At 34.3% G+C, this 18,350-nt stretch overlaps 2 protein-coding genes across 2 annotated transcripts in view; both read left to right on the top strand.

Annotated features, from left to right (window-relative positions):
• The window catches only part of LOC133192081 (uncharacterized), a 506,856-nt gene that overhangs the window by 336,676 nt on the left and 151,830 nt on the right, over positions 1 to 18,350 (top strand). Inside the window, exon 20 of the mRNA XM_061327935.1 lies at positions 1,329 to 1,340. Coding sequence (XP_061183919.1) covers positions 1,329 to 1,340 — 12 coding nt within the window. The remainder of the gene's footprint in view (positions 1 to 1,328; positions 1,341 to 18,350) is intronic.
• On the top strand, positions 15,378 to 16,409 carry LOC133192349 (tigger transposable element-derived protein 4-like). Its single transcript, XM_061328365.1, has one exon. It carries the CDS (start codon positions 15,378 to 15,380, stop codon positions 16,407 to 16,409), a length of 1,032 nt encoding a protein of 343 aa, XP_061184349.1.

Below are 18,350 nucleotides of genomic sequence, written 5' to 3'. Positions count from 1 at the left end.
ACCTGTATATGTGATATGCTTCTAGCTCATTTAGAACATGACTCAAACAAAATAACATTTTCTTGAGATCAGTAAGATGTTAACTAACAACTTTAATTATGGCAGCTTTTTCGAAATATTTACCGTTTTTGAGTTGTAAAGCAAAAACTTTTAAAGGGCCCCAGATCCCTCATTTAAGGGGCCAGACCCTTTTTAGTGGTGTCAAATGAAAGGCCTTAAAATTGTGCCCAACTTTTATTCTACATGTTTTATCAAAATGTTTTTGGTTTAGAAGATAAAAAGGAAAATATGTGTAAATTTTCACTCTTTTGGGCGTTCTAATTTTTAACCCCTCTCTAGCACCATTTTGAATACAGAAATTGACAAATAAAAACCGATGTCCACAACTTCAGTGCTTCTATTATTTAAATTCGGTAGAATTTCTACTCCAGCTTTTGTAGTCTCGGAGCCTTTGTCTGGAATTGAAGCCTCCTAAATTTTCATTTAAAGGGAGATAACCCAAAAGCGGAAGTGGATTTTTGAAATGTTACACAGCATTCTGATAGAGTTTTGTAACGTCTATAAACCCTGCAAATTTGACTAAAATCCGTTGAGAAATGAGCAAGATATGAGTTCTCAAAGTTGGCGACTAGGAAAAAAAAAAGAATAATAAGAACTAGACGAGCTTGTCGCAAAGCAACAAATAAGTCTTCTGTCTAAATTCCAAGGAGATGAGATTAAGATCGAGAGACATCTACGGTCATATGAGCAAGAATGAGCCATTTACCATTACTTCCGGTGTGACTGGAAGTGACCTCATTTTGACGACTTCTGATGATCTCCTTAGCTGCTACTTGTCATTTTGAAGAACTTTGCTTCTATGATGCTATACAAATTCTCAATACTTTTTGAGATATCAGGAAAACACTTTTGGTCCCTCAAGCTCCCTAATTTTAGGGGCCAGCCCCTTATTGTTGATATCCTTTGAAAGAACATTTTTCGGGCCTTAGCGAGCGCCGACGTACGGCACTTCCGGGGAAAAAGAAATGCGTATGTCACATCTACACATAATGCTCTATCATCGCTGAAAAATTTCATGCTTCTACCTGGAAGCGTATTTGAGGAAACTGCCAGACAACGTGACCCTCCGAAAATCACTAAATCGCGGAAAGCTCGGAACCTGAAGTGACGTCATCAAAACAAAAAAAATATATATCTAGATTTTTTGATGTTCTATCAGACCTGTAAGTTTCATGAAAATCGAGCAAGCCGTTTCTGAGAAATCACGTGCACAAAATCGGTAAGAAAAAAAAACAATAATAATAAAAATAGTGGAAAAGAAACCTAAGAATAACAAGAAGGTCTTCCGCTGAAGATGGAAGACCTTAACTAGATGCGTTTCTTGTTGCTAGGGCAACAAGTGGTCTTCCAACCGAACTTTTCTCCAGATCGCTATGCTACCCCACTTCATTTAATACTTTATTGAAGGTATTTTTTTTTGCGTTTATGTAACAGTCTTTCAACATAGATCATGATCATTAAAGGTTTCTGCAGAATCTCTGTTAAAAAAGCTTTAAAAAATAAGCAAAAACTATCATACATGTCTTCACAGAGAAAAATATCACTTACAACTGAAAAAAGAGAGAAACAATCTCCTGCCCCAGCAGGATTCAAACCCACAACAATACGAGAAAGTTTGGATCGGTCATATCTTTGCAATAAATGCACGCATCAAGATATAGAAAACATATTTAGAATTCTTGTAAGACACTCTATAAACCCTGTAAATCCTAAAGAAAAATATTGAAAAACAAAAAAGTTGCAAATTTAACATTTTTGAATTCACTTCCGTTTGTGACCGGAAGCACGAACGATGAAAAATAATGGTCGATCACCAGATGCTCTATCACCTCAGCAAGTTTCATATTCATATCTTATCATATATATCAGAAGACCTTAATAATAACTAGTAAACTAATTGTTCAGAGAACAATTAGAGGCCTTTCCACCTTTTTAAGTGTTTCCTTGTCATTTGGGCTGAAAAAAAAAGAAAAAATGCAAAAAAAAAAAGAAAAAAAAGGCTCCTCCAGCTGGGATCGAACTCAAAACCCTTGGTTTGAAGGGCAGGTGCGCTAACAACTGCGCTACACATTGCGATAAAATTGGTAAGTTAATTGTTCAGGACTATAGAATTAATACAAGCGTATTTTTAGAATCGGTAGGGGAAGAAAGAAGTTCCGTAAAAGGAAATAGTTCCTGAACTTGCAAGCAGTAAATAAAATAACAAGGGACGGGCTGCGTGAGAAAACGTTAACACTGTTCCCTAATGAAAATGTATTAATGGACTGTAGCCCGATTCATCGATAATGTGAGCATGCTGAATTTTTTGAAAATAGCTTTGTTGTAAACTTAAAAGATCGGGTTCGGATTTTAACATTTCTGACTGAATATCCTGAAATAAATATGAAACATTTAAATATGCATTTCTTTGGGTTAAATTAAATATGTGTAGCACAAATTAACTTCCCAACATGCATTTTTAGAAGGGAAACATGACAATGAAAGCGAGAATTGTTTTTAATATACCGAAAATCGCTATTTCTGGAAACTGATTAATTCTAAATAAAAATCAAATAAATTCCAAATGTAAAAGAAAGAGAGAATGCTTGGTATTAAAATGTCGTATCATATCAGGAAAATTGAATGCTACTAACGACATCTGAAGAAATAGCCGATAAAAGGTTTAGATCATTTCTTCGTTCACCTGCACTTTAATTTCAAACACAACAGAACTTGTAGTTTTTGCCGTGAAACTTCATGACTTCTATAAACTTATAAGACTCACCATAAAACTCTCAAGAAAGTTTCTCTGAGGTTTATACTACATTTGTACCAAATATGGTGTCGATCCGAGGTCTGGTTTGAATTTTACAGAAATATTCTACGTTGTTGTTGATGTGATTTTTTTTTAAGAAAGGGGGGGATGAATTATTTATTTTATGCCTTTTTTAAACTAAGAATTGTAACTACTTTCACTTCCTTAAGCCTGATTGTGACCTTTGAGTCAAGGTCAAAGGTCAAGGTCATTTCAAAAAAAAAAAAAGATACAAAGGAAAATATGTGTAAATTTTCACTATTTTAAGTGGTCTAATTTTTTACCCCTACCTAGCCGCATTTTAAATGCAGAAATCAAAAAACAAAAACAAATGTGCACAACTTCTATTCCTTATATTCAGTGGTATATCTGAACCAGCTTGTGTAGTCTTGGAGCCTTTGTTTGGAAATCAAAGCCCCTAAATTTTCATTTAAAGGGAAATAAATCAAAAGCAGAAGTAGACTTTTAAATGTTTTAAAGCAATCTGATAGAGTTTTGCAATGTCTATAATCTCTGACAATTTGAGCAAAATACGTTGAGAAATGAGCAAGATATGAGGTCTCAAAGTTAGTGTCTAGGAAAAAAAAAAAAAAATTAGAGCAGAGCTCAATGCAAAGCAACGAGTAAGTCTTCCGTTGGAGCTGCGAACAGAAAGAAGTGACCTTGAGTCACTGTCATGCCACATTCCAAGGTTATAAGCAATCTAATAAGGGGTGTCAACTTGCAATGTCTAACCAGTAGAAGACAGTAAAGGAATGTACAAGTTTCTCTGTCGGTGACCTTGAACTCATTTAAATGACCTTGCGTCAAGCCATGACACACAGTGGTTGTGAGCAAACCCCAGTTGTGTGTTACCGACTTGACAAGTTAACACATGTTCTTTCAGACCATTCATCCAGATAAAACATTTTTCCTTAGTGAGCCTGAATTTAATCAAGGCAATGATACACTCCACATGATATCAGCAATACCCTTTTGTGTGTCTTCAACTTGACAAGTTCACACATGTTTTTTTCAGACCACACCTCAAAAATATGTATCATAATATCTGTAGTCCTAATTTATTAGGTTCAACTCACTGGTTTAAAGGTTAGTAGTAAATGTTTTATGCCAATTTGGATATTAAGCAAGGTGTGTTTGTGAAACACTGATGCCCCCATATGGCAGCTTATGGCGAAGATTAAAGTTTCTCAAATGCTAGTCAAACTCCATGGTCAAGGCCAAGAGATAAAAAAAATGTTATGGTATTACCCATAGAAAGGTCTTGACACAGAGAATATAACTGTGAAATATATATGACAGGTATAGCAGCAACCATGTAAAAGTTATGGCCAAGGTTAATTTTTTGAAAGGTCAAACTCCAAGGTCATGGGCAAAGGGTCATAATTGTTTGTACCCCAAGGATGGTCTTGTCACAAGGAATACACGTGGTATAAAAAAAAAGCCTTAGCACCAACTGTTCAGAAGTTATAACCAAGTTTAAAGTTTTTCAAAAGTAGGACATACTCCAAGGTCAAGGTCAAAATTGTTGGTATACAGTGAAAGGTCTTGCCACAAGAAATACACCTGTGAAATATGAGAGCCCTAGTATTACATGTAGCCATTCAAAAGTTATTATCAAGGTTAAAGTTGTTTAAAAGTTGGTCAAACTCCAACGCCAAGGTCAAATGTTCAAACATATTTAAATCCAAGGAAAGGTCTTATCACAAGGAATACAGATATGAAGTATGAAAGCCCTAACACCAAATGTTCAAAAGTTATGGCCAAGGTTAAAGTTTGGTAAAATTTTGCAAAAGTGGGTTAAACTCCAAATTCAAGGTCAAGAGGTCAAATATGTTGTTACTTAAAGAAAGTCCTTATTACAAGGAATGCAAAAACCATAGTTCCAACCAATCAAAAGTTATGGACAAAGTTAATTTTATGCGGACCAGCTAACAGATAAATAGACAGATGGAAAGGACAAACACTGTATGGCCCCAGATCTTTCGATTATGGGAGCATAAAAAATGTCAGCGACTTTCGGTTTTCGCACTGGCCTTAAATCTGACAGGATTACAACGTGCATTACGATATGCTATCACATCATCTTTTATAATGCAGATCATATTGTCTGCAAAGATAAAGAAATGTTTAATTCAGTTTTTAATTATCTATGCCTAATTATCTATGTTGATTTCATAAGGAAATATGAAAATCAAAATACTGAAAGTACTGAATTGAGGTGACGTCTTCCAGTAAAATGTGAAATCTATCCCCAAGTTAACTGGCATATACAAAATCTTACATCAAGAGAACCTCAAATGAAAACCATTGGAAAGCAAAAAGTGAGCAATACGACAAATGCATTTTGCATCTTTTTTGATCTGTAAATCTAGTTACTTTAAAAAAAATGCAAAAATACTAACAAAAGAATCTTTGCCATATGAATGTGTAAAAAAAAAAAAAAAAAAAATGGGGGGGGGGGGGGGGGGCATGTGTCATATGTCTTTGCCCCAGGGTCATCAACTTACATGAGCTCACTCTTGATCTCAGTCTCACTTTTCAACTAATAATTCCTTTTGTAAAAGTGAGACTGGGATCAAAAAAGTGCTTGTCTAAGTTTTATGGCCCCGGAGTCACATTAATCAATAACGTATATTTGGGATGCTCTTGCTCATACACTTGTACATTGCGAGGAACAAATATTAATTTACATACATGTCATTTAAGTTTCAAAAGTTCCATCACTAGTAGTAAATATTTAAGGTAACATCTTTTTAACTGTATCTGAAATAAAAAAGAAAGTAACCGAGATTGAGAAATTAATTGTTTATAAAAATAATTATGCAGCCTTGTTGTAATTCAGCGAATAAAATATTAACTGTTGTAATGCACTAGCATTTTGGAATAAGACTAAATCAAAGATAAGATAAAATAATCTGAAAGATTCAATATATTTATCCATTCATTGCTTTGTTTACAAAATGAATTTGAAACAATATTTTGTGCAGGACCACAGGTCGCTGGTTCACACTCCGATTGATCCCCGGTGACCTACTTTGCCACGTGCTATTGAGCAAGTGTTACATAATTGTAAACACACAAGGTGAATGTAAAAGGCATGCAGTTCATGGCTGTGGATTAGTCTATGTTAAAAAGTTTTGATTTTATTTCTATATATTTACATTTCCAATATGATTCTTTACAGAATAGAGTACAGTTCATTTTCTCATGAACTACCATGAATGGGCATGAATATCTCCATTGCTATGTCATAATACCTTACTTGACATCAAAACTATAGTAAAAACTGTTTTGCTTTAAAAATGACAGTTGAATTTTGTTATTTGTGGCAAATTATCAGAAAAATAATGTAAATATAAGAAATGAATTTAATTTTTGAAAAGGTACATGAACTACAATGCTTCACGCCGGCATATTTATCATGAAGCGCTAACGCGCTTCATGAAATATGCCAGTGTGAAGCGTTGTAGTTCATGTCCTCATGAATCTTCAAAAATTAAATTCATTTCTTAAATATATTGGGTTTTTTTTAATATTTAATGAAGAAAAGGTTATCTTTTTTCATTTTTTTTTTTTGGCAGACTTGTTTATTTGAATCTAAACAAATAGAAAATAGGGAAAGTTATCAGTAAATAATTTGTAAATAAAGCACAAAACATTATATGAACCTTCTTCTAAAAAATGTTAGCATCTAATGAAGCCAGGTATATTATTTATAGTAAGTATTTATAGTAAGTCTATTTAAGTTAAACGCATGAAGGGCTCTCATTGACTTGCTGAATGAAATGGTTACTCGTGTACAGGTCTAGCTTTTCTGCTCCGACACTACACAATACTCAAACAAAATAATATTTTCAGAAGATTAATAAGATGTTAAAGAAAAATTTTTCTAGTGTAAGTCATGTTGAAATATTTACCGTTTTTGAGTTATTCAATGAAAATTTTCAAGGGCCCTAGATCCTTAATTATAGGAGCCAGCCCGTTTTTATGGCGTCGAGCTCTTGGAACACAAACAACCCAACAGGCGGTAAAAAATAATTACAAAATAAACACGAATACTACAAGACTAAAAAGATTGAATTTCTAAATCTTAGCTTTACTTTTATAATCTTCTAACAACTTTATCCTAAAAACCGATGATATTGACCAGTATTACTGTATTTCTTCATTCCCCAGTATACTATATACTATGCCATATCGTAGCTTGATCGTACTTGTAACAGAGCAGAGTCGTTGTAGTTTAGATGGCATGCAATCACTAAAACAACGCTTTAACATCTGGCAATTAGAAAGAATGTTATATAAATTCATGAAATCCTTCATAGTTCTTCAATTGACTGAAAAGAATTTAGCATGAACGTGTTCGACGGTGTCTGGTCAATTCGAACCCTGCTCCATTCGGACCATGATATAAGGAAACCAAAGCTCCTAAAATTTCAATCAAAGGGGAATAACTGGTGAGCAGAAAGGAATTTCTGAAATGTACTACAGAATTTAAAAAATGTTTTGTAAAGTCAACGCCCTGAAAATTTGAACAAAATCTGGTGAGAAAAAAAGGAAGATATGAAGCTTCAAAATTGGTGTCTAGGGAAAAAAAAGAATTATAAGAACTAGAATCTCATACAAAGGACCTATATTTCAAGGTCAAAGTCAAATATGCCGATGCAGTTGGTCCCATGTCTCTAGGATACACCGTTTTAAAAAAAAAAGTTCATTAAATGTAAGCAGCGTAAACTTTCAGGGGCAGTAACTCATACAAGGGACCAAAGAATGCTTTTGCAATGATAGAATGAAGAGAGTACTAAATGAGTCGAACACACTGATGAAGGCTTGGAATCTCTACAGTTTATCGTTTCGGAGGAGTAGCGATAACAAGGTTTTATTGCAAAAGGGGTGACAACTTTTGAATGGGTCAAGCTTTGGGGACAAGAATGAAATCCTTAAAATAGTTTTAGAAGGACATATTATAGATGCAAAGATATTCAATATATGTCGAAAGGTTTTCTACAGAATCTCTGACAAAAAAGCTTTTAAAAATCAGCAAAAACTACCATACATGTTTTCAAAGAGAGAGAAGTCATTAGCAACTGAAAAAAGAGAAAAACAAAGAAAAAACTAGTAGACTAATTGTTCTCGAACAATTAGAGGTCTTTCCACCTTCTTTAAATTTCATATATTCTTCACATTTAACTCTCTACTTCTTATTTTTATATAAAAGAAACCAGAAATGGCTTGAGAGATGGAAGAAATGAAAATTTTAAAATTTTTGAAACGACCTTGACCTTTGACCTTGAACAAATATTCAAGGTCAAAGGTCAAGGGTCACATTGCAATTAACCCCATGCTTCTACGACTTTAAGTTTTAAAGTTATAAGGTTTACTAGTAAGCGCAAAGACGTTAAAGGGCGATAACTCATATAAGGGGTCACCGGATACTTTCGCACTGATAGATTGAAGTTGTGTCTAAAGACCCTGAAAACATTAGTGAAGGTTTCATGTCTCTGCGGTTTACGGTTTCGGAGGAGTAGCGATAACAAGGTTTTTCGCACAAGGGGCAATAACTTTTAAAAGGGTTAAGCTTAGGGGACAAGATTGAAATCTTTGAAATAGTTTTAAAAGTACATATGAAAGATGCAAAGATATACTGTATATGTTGAAAGACAAAAAAGCTCTAAAAAGAACTTAATTTCTCATATTTGGAGTGACCTTGACCTTTGACCTTGACATAATCTTCAAGGTCTAGGGTTAAAGAATCTAATGCAGTTGGTTTCATGTCTCTACGACTTATCGTTTTGAAAATTTTTCATTATTTGTAAACTTCAAAAACTTTCAGGGGCAATAACTCATAAAAGGGCTCAACAAATCCTTTCGTAATGAATAGATTGAAGAGTCTTCTCAATTAGTCGAAGACATTGGTGAAGGTTTCGTAACTCTACGGTTTACGGTTTCGGAGGAGTAGCGATAACAAGGTTTCTAGTGAAAGGGGCAATAACTGCAAAAGGGGTCATAGGTTATACGCGTTGGGTCAAATTTGTTCATAATTTTTTGTGACCTTTACGATGAACAAAAAATCTTTTCGATAAATGTCGAAACAAAAAATCAGCGGAAGAAAAATAATAATAATAAACAGAAGAATATCAATAGGTCTTTCCACAGAAAGGTGGAAAGACCTAATAAATAACTGCCTCCAGCAGGATTCAAACCCCAGACAGTGGGACAAAGTTTGGATCGGTCATATCTTTGCAATAAATGCACGCATCAAAATATTGACTACATATTTAGAATTCTTGTAAGACACTCTATAAACCCTGTAAATCCTAAAGAAAAATATTGAAAAACAAAAAAGTTGAAAAATTGGACTTTTTTAATAATAATAACTAGAGCAAAGCTCGTTGCAAAGCAACGAGTAGGTCTTCCATCCTGTTTTGACCGGAAGTGACGTCAACAAGAGAAAGGAATGAGTTTAGATGTCTCCAGTGACTTTAAAATTACAATTTTGCATCAAAACCTGCAAAATAAGCTATTTCTGGCTACTTCGGTTTGACCGGAAGTGATGTTGAGGGATGATAAATTTGGTTGGACGCTTCTGGTTACATAAATTAACTAATAACATGTCGAAAATGGCAAAAATATGCATTTCTGACTACTTCCATTTTGTCCGGAAGTGACGCTATTTGACGACTTTCGACAATCTTATTTACTTCTACTTGTCATTTTGAACAATTCGCTTCTTTGATGTATCACAAATTCTCAATAGTTTTGGAGATGTTGAGAAAACACTTTCAGCCCCTGTAGATCCCTGTTTTTAGGGGTCAGCCCCTAATTGTTGATATCAAATTAGAGAGCTTGCCATTCTGCACAACTTTTGTTCTTTATGTTTTAACAAAATATTTACAAGTAAAGAGATATTCTTGAAAAAATGCTAAAAATTTTGATATTCTCAATAAGACTATTTTCGGAGCATACCAAGCGTCAAAGTGCGGCACGTCCGGGAAAAATGAACTACCTAGTGCTGATTTATGAACATTGCTCTATCATTGTTGAAAATATCAAGTTCCTAATTTAAGTGTTTTTTTAGAAAACGAGCGGACAAAGTGACCCTCTAAAAATCACTTAATCGCAGAAATCTCCCCCTCGCAGAAGACACACCCTAGGATTATTGGCAATCTTTGTACCAAGTATGAGCTTCCAGTTAATCCAAAAAGTCATAGCCTGGGCAAACTTGGAGGGACAGACGGGCAGCTAGACAAGCGGACAGACAGACGGACAATATGATTTCTAATCCCCCTCCCTCTGGCCCAGACACTTGGTTTGCAGGGGATATAAATTCCTTTGTTAAATTTTGAACACCCATTCTGATTTGAAAAAAAATTAAATCTTTACTATTTCAGGGAGATATTATAAGTATGTTTTCTTATTCCGGCCCACAGGTTTAGAGAATAATTTTTTCAAATGACCTTTCCAATTTTTACTACTTGTATTTCTTAATTATCTTCTGTTGGAAGAGAATGTGGCCATTCATTTGATCAAGAACGTTTGGTAGATATTGACTCAGTGATTCTTGAAAAGAAAAGCTTTTGGCATGAGAGATGGGGTACTAATTAAAAATTGAAATTATTTTTATATAGTCAATTTTTTTTTTTTACGATCGACGTTTTGAACCCCACCCCCACCCCCCCCCACCCCCCCAAAAAAATGATTGAAAACTTCGCCTCTGAAGGGAAGCATTTTATCTATTTACGGGGGGAGGGGGGATATACTGATGAGAGGAAATTTAATCAACTATCAGTCCTATAAATATGAATGATTACTTCGGAATATTTGGTTACAATTACGTGGCTTTTATATTTATTTATACACATAAGTTAATGTCAGCTAAGAACTAAATTAACATCTGCTATAGACAAAACCAATAAATTTTTAGCTATTTAGGGTTATCTAAATATATAGATCTATTTGTAAGAACCACTTTTTATAAAACAAATTTTCGTCCATGATACTAGTATATTTGGCACTCTATTTAATTACCATTTTATTCGGATGTCAATCAACACATTTTTTTTCAAAAACCCCGGAGTGCAAAATAAGCGAAACTGGCCAATGAATATGTTTAAAAATCCTGATTCTGCAATTGCATCATCTCAGGCGTTTCCGTCAGAGGTTGGAAAAACAACCCCGAATGTTTTAACATTACTGGGTGTTAAAATTTTATACAAGATGGAGTCGCTTCCTATTTATTAAGGATAGACGGAGTTGAAAGTCCCTTCTAGCTAATTAGTATATTTTAGGTAATATCTTTACATTCATTAAACTTGAACTCAATACTCAACAGATAAAATATCTTCGCTCTTTGAGGGAAGATCTTTTATAGTCATTTATTTCAAAGTTTGGGAAAGGGCGGGGGAGTCTACGTAATACAGTCGAAGTTTTTTTTCCGTTAGTTGGAAAGGCTCGTGAAGTTGTGACTGACTTATCTTGGTCTAAAATCACTTTGACAAACCCAAACCACGCAGTTTTATTCAGGACACGTGTACAGTGAAATGAAAAAAGTATATTCAATCCAGTTAATTTGAGAAAAAAAATAGTCCGGCATTTTTTCAACCTTGTTCGGTTAATTTATTATTTAATGTTTTTTCCGTGAAGGAGGAAGGCATGGAGGAAGGATTAAATAAAAAATATTTCCAGGTGTACAAAAGCACCCGTGCATGGACTTCATTTTAGTACTACATATTGTGATTGAAGTTGAAAATAATCAACAAATAGATTTACAGAGTAGAGAGATTATGATTGATATTGTAAATAAAATTAAGAAAATTGAACAATATTTGATACAGGAACTACCTGGTATATATGTACATGAGCAAATGAGTCTCTCTCTCTCTCTCTCTCTCTCGATCGTATGTTTTAAAACTAACCCAGAAAATAATGTACGTAAGTTACAAGTCAATTATTTGAAAGAAAATACTCCATTCTATACGGTAAACGATACAAATAGTTTAATAGTTTATGATACAAAGGCTGCCAATTATGACTTTAATAATTGAAGTAAAGTTGTCAAAGTGTATTAATTAAGAATGATAAATTTGTGATATTCAGTAGCTGCACTGAAGTTCACTGGTCTGAAAAAAAAAAATGGGATGGATGACCAGAGACTCCGATCCGTCAATAAATTATTTTTTTTTTTTCGGAAAGCTACATGTACAGTCCTGCAGTTAGATATTCAAGTGATAAAAAAATCTACCTTTTCCTTCCCAATTGATATTTAAAAAAAAATATGTTATATGCATTCTGAAATTTACAGTTCTGGACATATGATATAGGTTTATTGTTATCTACATGTATAACCCGCTACCGATATTTAATCCCACAACAAAATTATGATGTTAGCTTACTATACTTAAAAAAGATCATTTACGGGTTTTGAATTAATTATAAAAACAAAATTCATTGCTTTAAAATCTTGAGGTATTTTATTAAAATTTTACTATCAACCCTGTAATATAAATAGGCATAGTGCACCACAGAAGTCACTTATGAAGTTCAGACCTTGGCCATGTGACAGAGTTACCTATCAATGTTTAATCCATTTCATTGTTTACTTTTCAATAAAATAACGAATCATTTTTAAAGTAAGACTGGTCACCCTTATGATTCAGAAGATTCTCTTTAAAAGTTTAAAGTTGGTATAATCATGATAAAAACCTGTGATGGAAAAAATATGACTTGAAATATTTGTGTTGAAAATGGATTAATTTACTGTTTTAAAACGTAGAGAAATTGTTTGTGTGCTTGTGTGTTTAATGGTTAAATTAAAGTAATTGCAGATCGCTAGTCCATATGCAATGAATCACCAAATTAAAAGTAAAATTACACACGGTTGGGAAATAAATTGTTGGTAACATTAAAACAATTGAAATATGGAGATAACGAATATTTAAAATTTAAGACTGATTAATGCTTAGCGTTTTGTACTTAAATCAAATCTAAGATATTAAGATAGTTTATTTGAAAGATTCGATTTACTTAAAGAAAATAATATTTTCCCGTAAGTCGTTGTGTTTGTAAATTAGATTTAGAACAACAATGTTTGATGACTGCGCACTGGTTTACATGCATACGATGGACTGCTTTGACCACGATCGAAGGAATGATTAATGGTTGCGTAATTGTAAACAAACACAAAACCTGGCTAGACGTTTTGGATTAAGGCTACATGTATCATGATCAAATTTAAAACAAAGATAAACTAACATAATCTCAAATATTCGATATTAATAATTGTCCATTAATTGTCGTGTTTACAAAATAGACTTAATACGCCAATTTTTATTTTGTTTACGACTGTGGGTCAATGGTTCACACGCAGTGGATCGCTTTAGAGCTTCTCGGCCGCGTGTGATCGAGGGATGGGTTACGTAACGTTAAACAGAATAGAATCTGGGGTTCAGGTGAATGTAAGAATCACGCAGTTAATGATTGTGAATTATTTGACTCTTAAAATTTTTTTGCATTTATATTGTTTGCTTTCATATTTAAACAAAGAAAAGTTACTTGTACTTTCTTCTGTTTCTCTCTCTTTCTCTCTTGGAAGATTCTTTATTTTAAAACACAATATAAAGAGAAAGTTTTCACCAAATAATCTGAATAGGAACCAAAGAGCACGTTTAAAACCTAATTTTAAAAAAATTAGGATACAGCGTTGAAAGATATATTATTTATGGCAAGTTTATTTCAGTTATACACATAAAGAGTTCTTCTTAACTAGCCAAATTAAAACGGGTCATTGTTTACGAGTCTAGCTTTTTTTCCCTATCATACACAAGACTCGAACAAAATAATATTTTCATGAGACAAAGAAGGTATAAAGGAACAACTTTTTATTGACAGCCATGTCGAAATATTTTCTCATTTTTGAGTTATAAAGCAAAAACTTTCAAGGGCCCTAGATCCCTATTTTAAGGGGCCAGCCCCTTTTTAGTGGTGTCAAATAAAAGGTAATTAAATTGTACACAACTTTTATTCTACATGTCTTAATAAAATATTTCTTATTTAAAATATACAAAGGAAAACGTGTCAATTTTTGCTCTTTCATGCATCCTAATTTTTGACCCCTATCTAACGGCAGTTTGAACACAGAAATCAAAAAACAAAAACCAATGTTCACAACTTCATTGCTTCTGTTTCTTATATTCAGTAGTATTTATGTTCCAACTTTCGTAGTCTCGGAATATTTGTCTGGAAATTAAAGACCCCAAATTTTCACTTAAAGGGAAATAACTCGAAAGCGGAAGTGGATTTTGGAAAAATATTATATTATTCTGATAGAGTTTTGTAATGTTTATAAACTCTGAAATTTTGATTAAAATCCATTGAGAAATAAGCAAGATATGAGGCATCAAAGTTAACAAGTAGGAAAAAGAAGAAAAAATCTTGGGCAGTAGCGGACGTTGATGTTTGGTACTTCGGGTAAAAATGAACTTCCAAGTACAAATCTACGTATGTTGCTCTATCATCACTGAAAATCTCAAATTCCTGTGTTAAGTGCTTTTCTTGAAAATGCCCGGACAAACTAACCCTCGAAAATCACCAAATCTTGAAAATCTCCAGACCGGATGTGACGTCATCAAAATAAAAAATATATATCTAGATTTTTTAATTTTCTATCAGACCTGAAAGTTTCATGAAAATCGGGCGAGCTGTTTCCGAGAACTTGCGTGCACAAAATCGGTAGGAAAAAAAACAATAATAAAAATAGTGGAAAAGAAACCTAAGAATAACAGTAAGGTCTTCCGCTGAAGTCGGAAGACCTTGATAATAGAAAACAGACGGAAAACAATAAGGTCTTCCGAAGGAAGTCGGAAGACCTTAACTAGAAACTCATAACAGTGGCTTCCATTTTATCGGATAGCGGTTAAACGAATATTTTGGCTATTTCAATATAATATCAGAGCACAAAACCATTTCTTATATATTTATTAAAAATTCACCTGATATTCTGATGAGAAAATATTGGATTTTCGTTTTACCTTATACAAAAATTTCGCCAGTCATAATGATTTTCATAATCATTGACTTGTTCACACCTCTAACTTCAGTGTGTAAACCCTTTGTTTATTCAGTCTGACACCTTTAACCAGGAGAACGACAATAGGGGATTAGTCACGGCTGAACGCACACAGGAATCTTACCTGTGTTAACAATGGGCACGGTAGATCAATAAGTTTTGATTACAATTGTGATGATCAGCTTGGGATTCAGTGCTGCACTTGCTAATTTTGATTATTGGCTTGTGTGCAATTTAGTTCGGCATGAAATTTTAATTATTGAACTGTTCAGCTTGTGTATGACACTTCGCTTGGACATTAAAATGCACCATAATTAGACTACATGTATCTATTAAATCATTTCGCTTGGTCATTTATCTGAATATGTGTTCACTTTTAAGTGCAAATTTCAGGGTTAAAATCACAAGCACCCCATATAAATATACGTCTCAAAAATTTTATTCATCATTCTCAATATGGCTCTGAAGAGGAAAAGGACAGATCTCTCCTTGGCAGACAAGTATGAAGTGGTTAACCTCCTTGACCAAAAAGTCCCCCAAACAGAAATTGCCAAGAAGTTAGGTTGTTCACAACCTCAGATTAGCGCTATCTCAAAAAATAGAGACACAATACGAAAAGATTACGAAACTAGCGCTAATCCAGAAAGAAAAAGGCACAGATCTGGGAAGGCACCGACAGTCGAGGGGGCCCTTACAGAATGGTTTACAAAGGCCCGCAGCAAAGATCTCCCTGTCTCCAGCGCAGTGCTAACAGAAAAGGCAGAAGACTTGGCAGCACGAATGAACATTGAATTCACCGCAACAAATGGCTGGTTGTCCCGCTGGAAGCAAAGAAACAACATAAGTTATAAGAAGATGCATGGAGAGAAGAAAGACGCTAACACAGATGCTGCCGACCACTGGATCACAGATGTTCTACCACAGCTTATGAAAGATTACGAGCCGCAGAACATCTATAACGCCGACGAAATGGGACTTTACTACAGAGCTCTCCCTGATGGAACACTGACGTTCAAGAAAGATAAATTGGCTGGTTCAAAAAAGGCAAAGAACAGAGTGACAGTGCTAGTGACAGTGAACATGACTGGAACAGACAAGCGTCGGCTGCTGGTAATCGGGAAAAGTAAAGACCCAAGATGTTTCTGTGGGAAGAAAAGTATACCTGTGATCTACAAGAGTTCCGGAAATGCCTGGATGACTGGTGATTTGTTCAAACAGTGGCTCGCAGACTTCAACAGAGACATGGTTCGTCAGAACCGAAAAATTCTCCTACTTGTGGATAACTGCTCAGCTCACCCTAAAGACACTGCCGACCGACTTGCCAACATCAGACTAGAGTTCCTGCCAGCAAACACAACATCCATAATTCAACCATGCGATCAAGGCATCGTTAGGAATTTGAAAACCCTGTACAGATCTCAAGTGATTAAAAAAAATGGTGATCGAGATCGACAGCGGCAGCATCTCAACAGTGACGGACCTTGCTAAAAGACTACTTGACGCAGTGCATCTTTTGAGTAAAGCATGGCGGGGAGTCAAAGAAACTACAGTGGTGAATTGTTACCGGAAGGCAGGTTTCCAGACCGAATGCACAGAAGAAATGCCAGAAGAAGAACCAACTATTCCTGAGTGTATGGAGAGAGAGGAGTTCTTCAACTTTGTTAATCACAACGACGATACCGATTGTCACAGAGAAATAACAGATGACGAGATCTGCACTCAATTCTTAGAGGAAGAGACAACAAGAAAGCCGGAAGAAGTAAGTGATGAAGAAACAAGCTTCACTCTACCAGTGAGTTCAGCAGAAAACAAGGAATCCCTCTCCAACGTTCGACGTTTCTTGGAGGAAAATGGTTGTGAGGACTTTAGTGCTTTTTACGCACTGGAAGAACTATGTGAGCGTTTGGGTGAAAAACTGAAGAAACAGACAAAGATCACAGAGTTCATAGACTGGATACCCTAGGGACTAAATGAAACAGTGACTAAATAGTGTCTACGCTGTGCTCAAAATGTTTGACATTTATCGTTTGACGTTTATCATGTTTATCAGATTTTTTTCTTGTATGTATTTTACCTTTTTGTGCTCTTGTAGTGCTTTCTCATGTGCTTGATAATATGTTTATGCTTTCTTATGTGCTTGATAATATTAAACATTCAAATAAAGATCAAACACTTAAAATAACTTTTTTTGTTTATTTATTTATCAGCAATCCAGAAAAAAAAAAAGTTTACGAAATATAGTCATGCATTCAATCAACTTCCGCTTTCCAACATGGAGACCATCAACGAATGGGATGAATGTTAACAGGTGCCAGGTGCTGAATAAATATATAGAGATGACAATAAGTTTTATAATTCAATTAAATAAATTATTATACATACGAAATCATATTGAACTCTTAATAAGTGAAATAATTCATTCTACTGACTCAGTACATTTATCAATCGAAAACGAAAGTGCAAGTAAGAAAAACAAGCGTGCTTTATTGCTACATGTGTACTGTACATCTAGTGTTTGCACTACAAATGGTGCAATCGGCTATTCTAATATTCGGCTATTCGAATAAAACTAGGCTGACAACTTGACTATCCGATAAAACGGTATCCACTGTACTTGTAATGAGAAGGTCTTCTGATATACTACTTCCTGTTTGCATGAACATGTCTTTTCCAACGTCGGTATTAGCCTAAAACTTATGTAGGAACAAAATAACTTAAAAAATTACTTTTTTGCTTCGTTTCCTGTCACAACCGGAAGTATTGACGACACACAATTTTACATGGTGCAAATGAACTGATGACTGACTATAAGTCCTGAAAGTTTTAGACTTCAGTCTTTTACAGTTGCCGATCAATTGTGAGAACAAATTCTAATTTTGAGGACAGGAAAACACACGACCTGAAGTGAACTGAATAAAAATCTCTGAATTTTCTCTTGACATTCACAGTATCTACAGCATATGTAAAAACATTTCAAAAACTTATCTATAAGTGATATTTATGAGAAAGTTAAACCACGAAATAACGTAGTTTATCTCATAAAACCGGACGTTTAAAGTTTTTGTTTCCGGTGGAATCTAACATATTTGAAAACAGGGAAAGAGATGCAATAAAGTGATGCAAGTTTTAATTTTAAAAAGAAAAGTTGAAATTTTCAATTTCTTTGATCACTTCCTGCGATGACTGGAAGTGATGGCTGATGCTTTTAACCCTATGTGTTTTGCCTACTCCCCAAGGTTTATTACTCCTATAAGTTTGGTTTCTTAATCTTATGCCGTTTCCAAGATCTCTCTGAGATAACTTTTCATTTTGAGGACAAGAAAACACGCAACCGGAGGTGAATTTTACTAAGATATTTGACATTTTTTTAGACATTTGCAGTCTAAATAACATATCTAAAAATCATTTTAAATACTTTATCTTTAAAAG

Source organism: Saccostrea echinata, unplaced genomic scaffold (assembly GCF_033153115.1).
Source record: "Saccostrea echinata isolate AGI-Se365-2 ecotype Australia unplaced genomic scaffold, CSIRO_AGI_Sech_v1 ptg000025l, whole genome shotgun sequence".
Classification (NCBI taxonomy): domain Eukaryota; kingdom Metazoa; phylum Mollusca; class Bivalvia; order Ostreida; family Ostreidae; genus Saccostrea; species Saccostrea echinata.
This window is presented reverse-complemented; position numbering and strand designations above follow the sequence as displayed.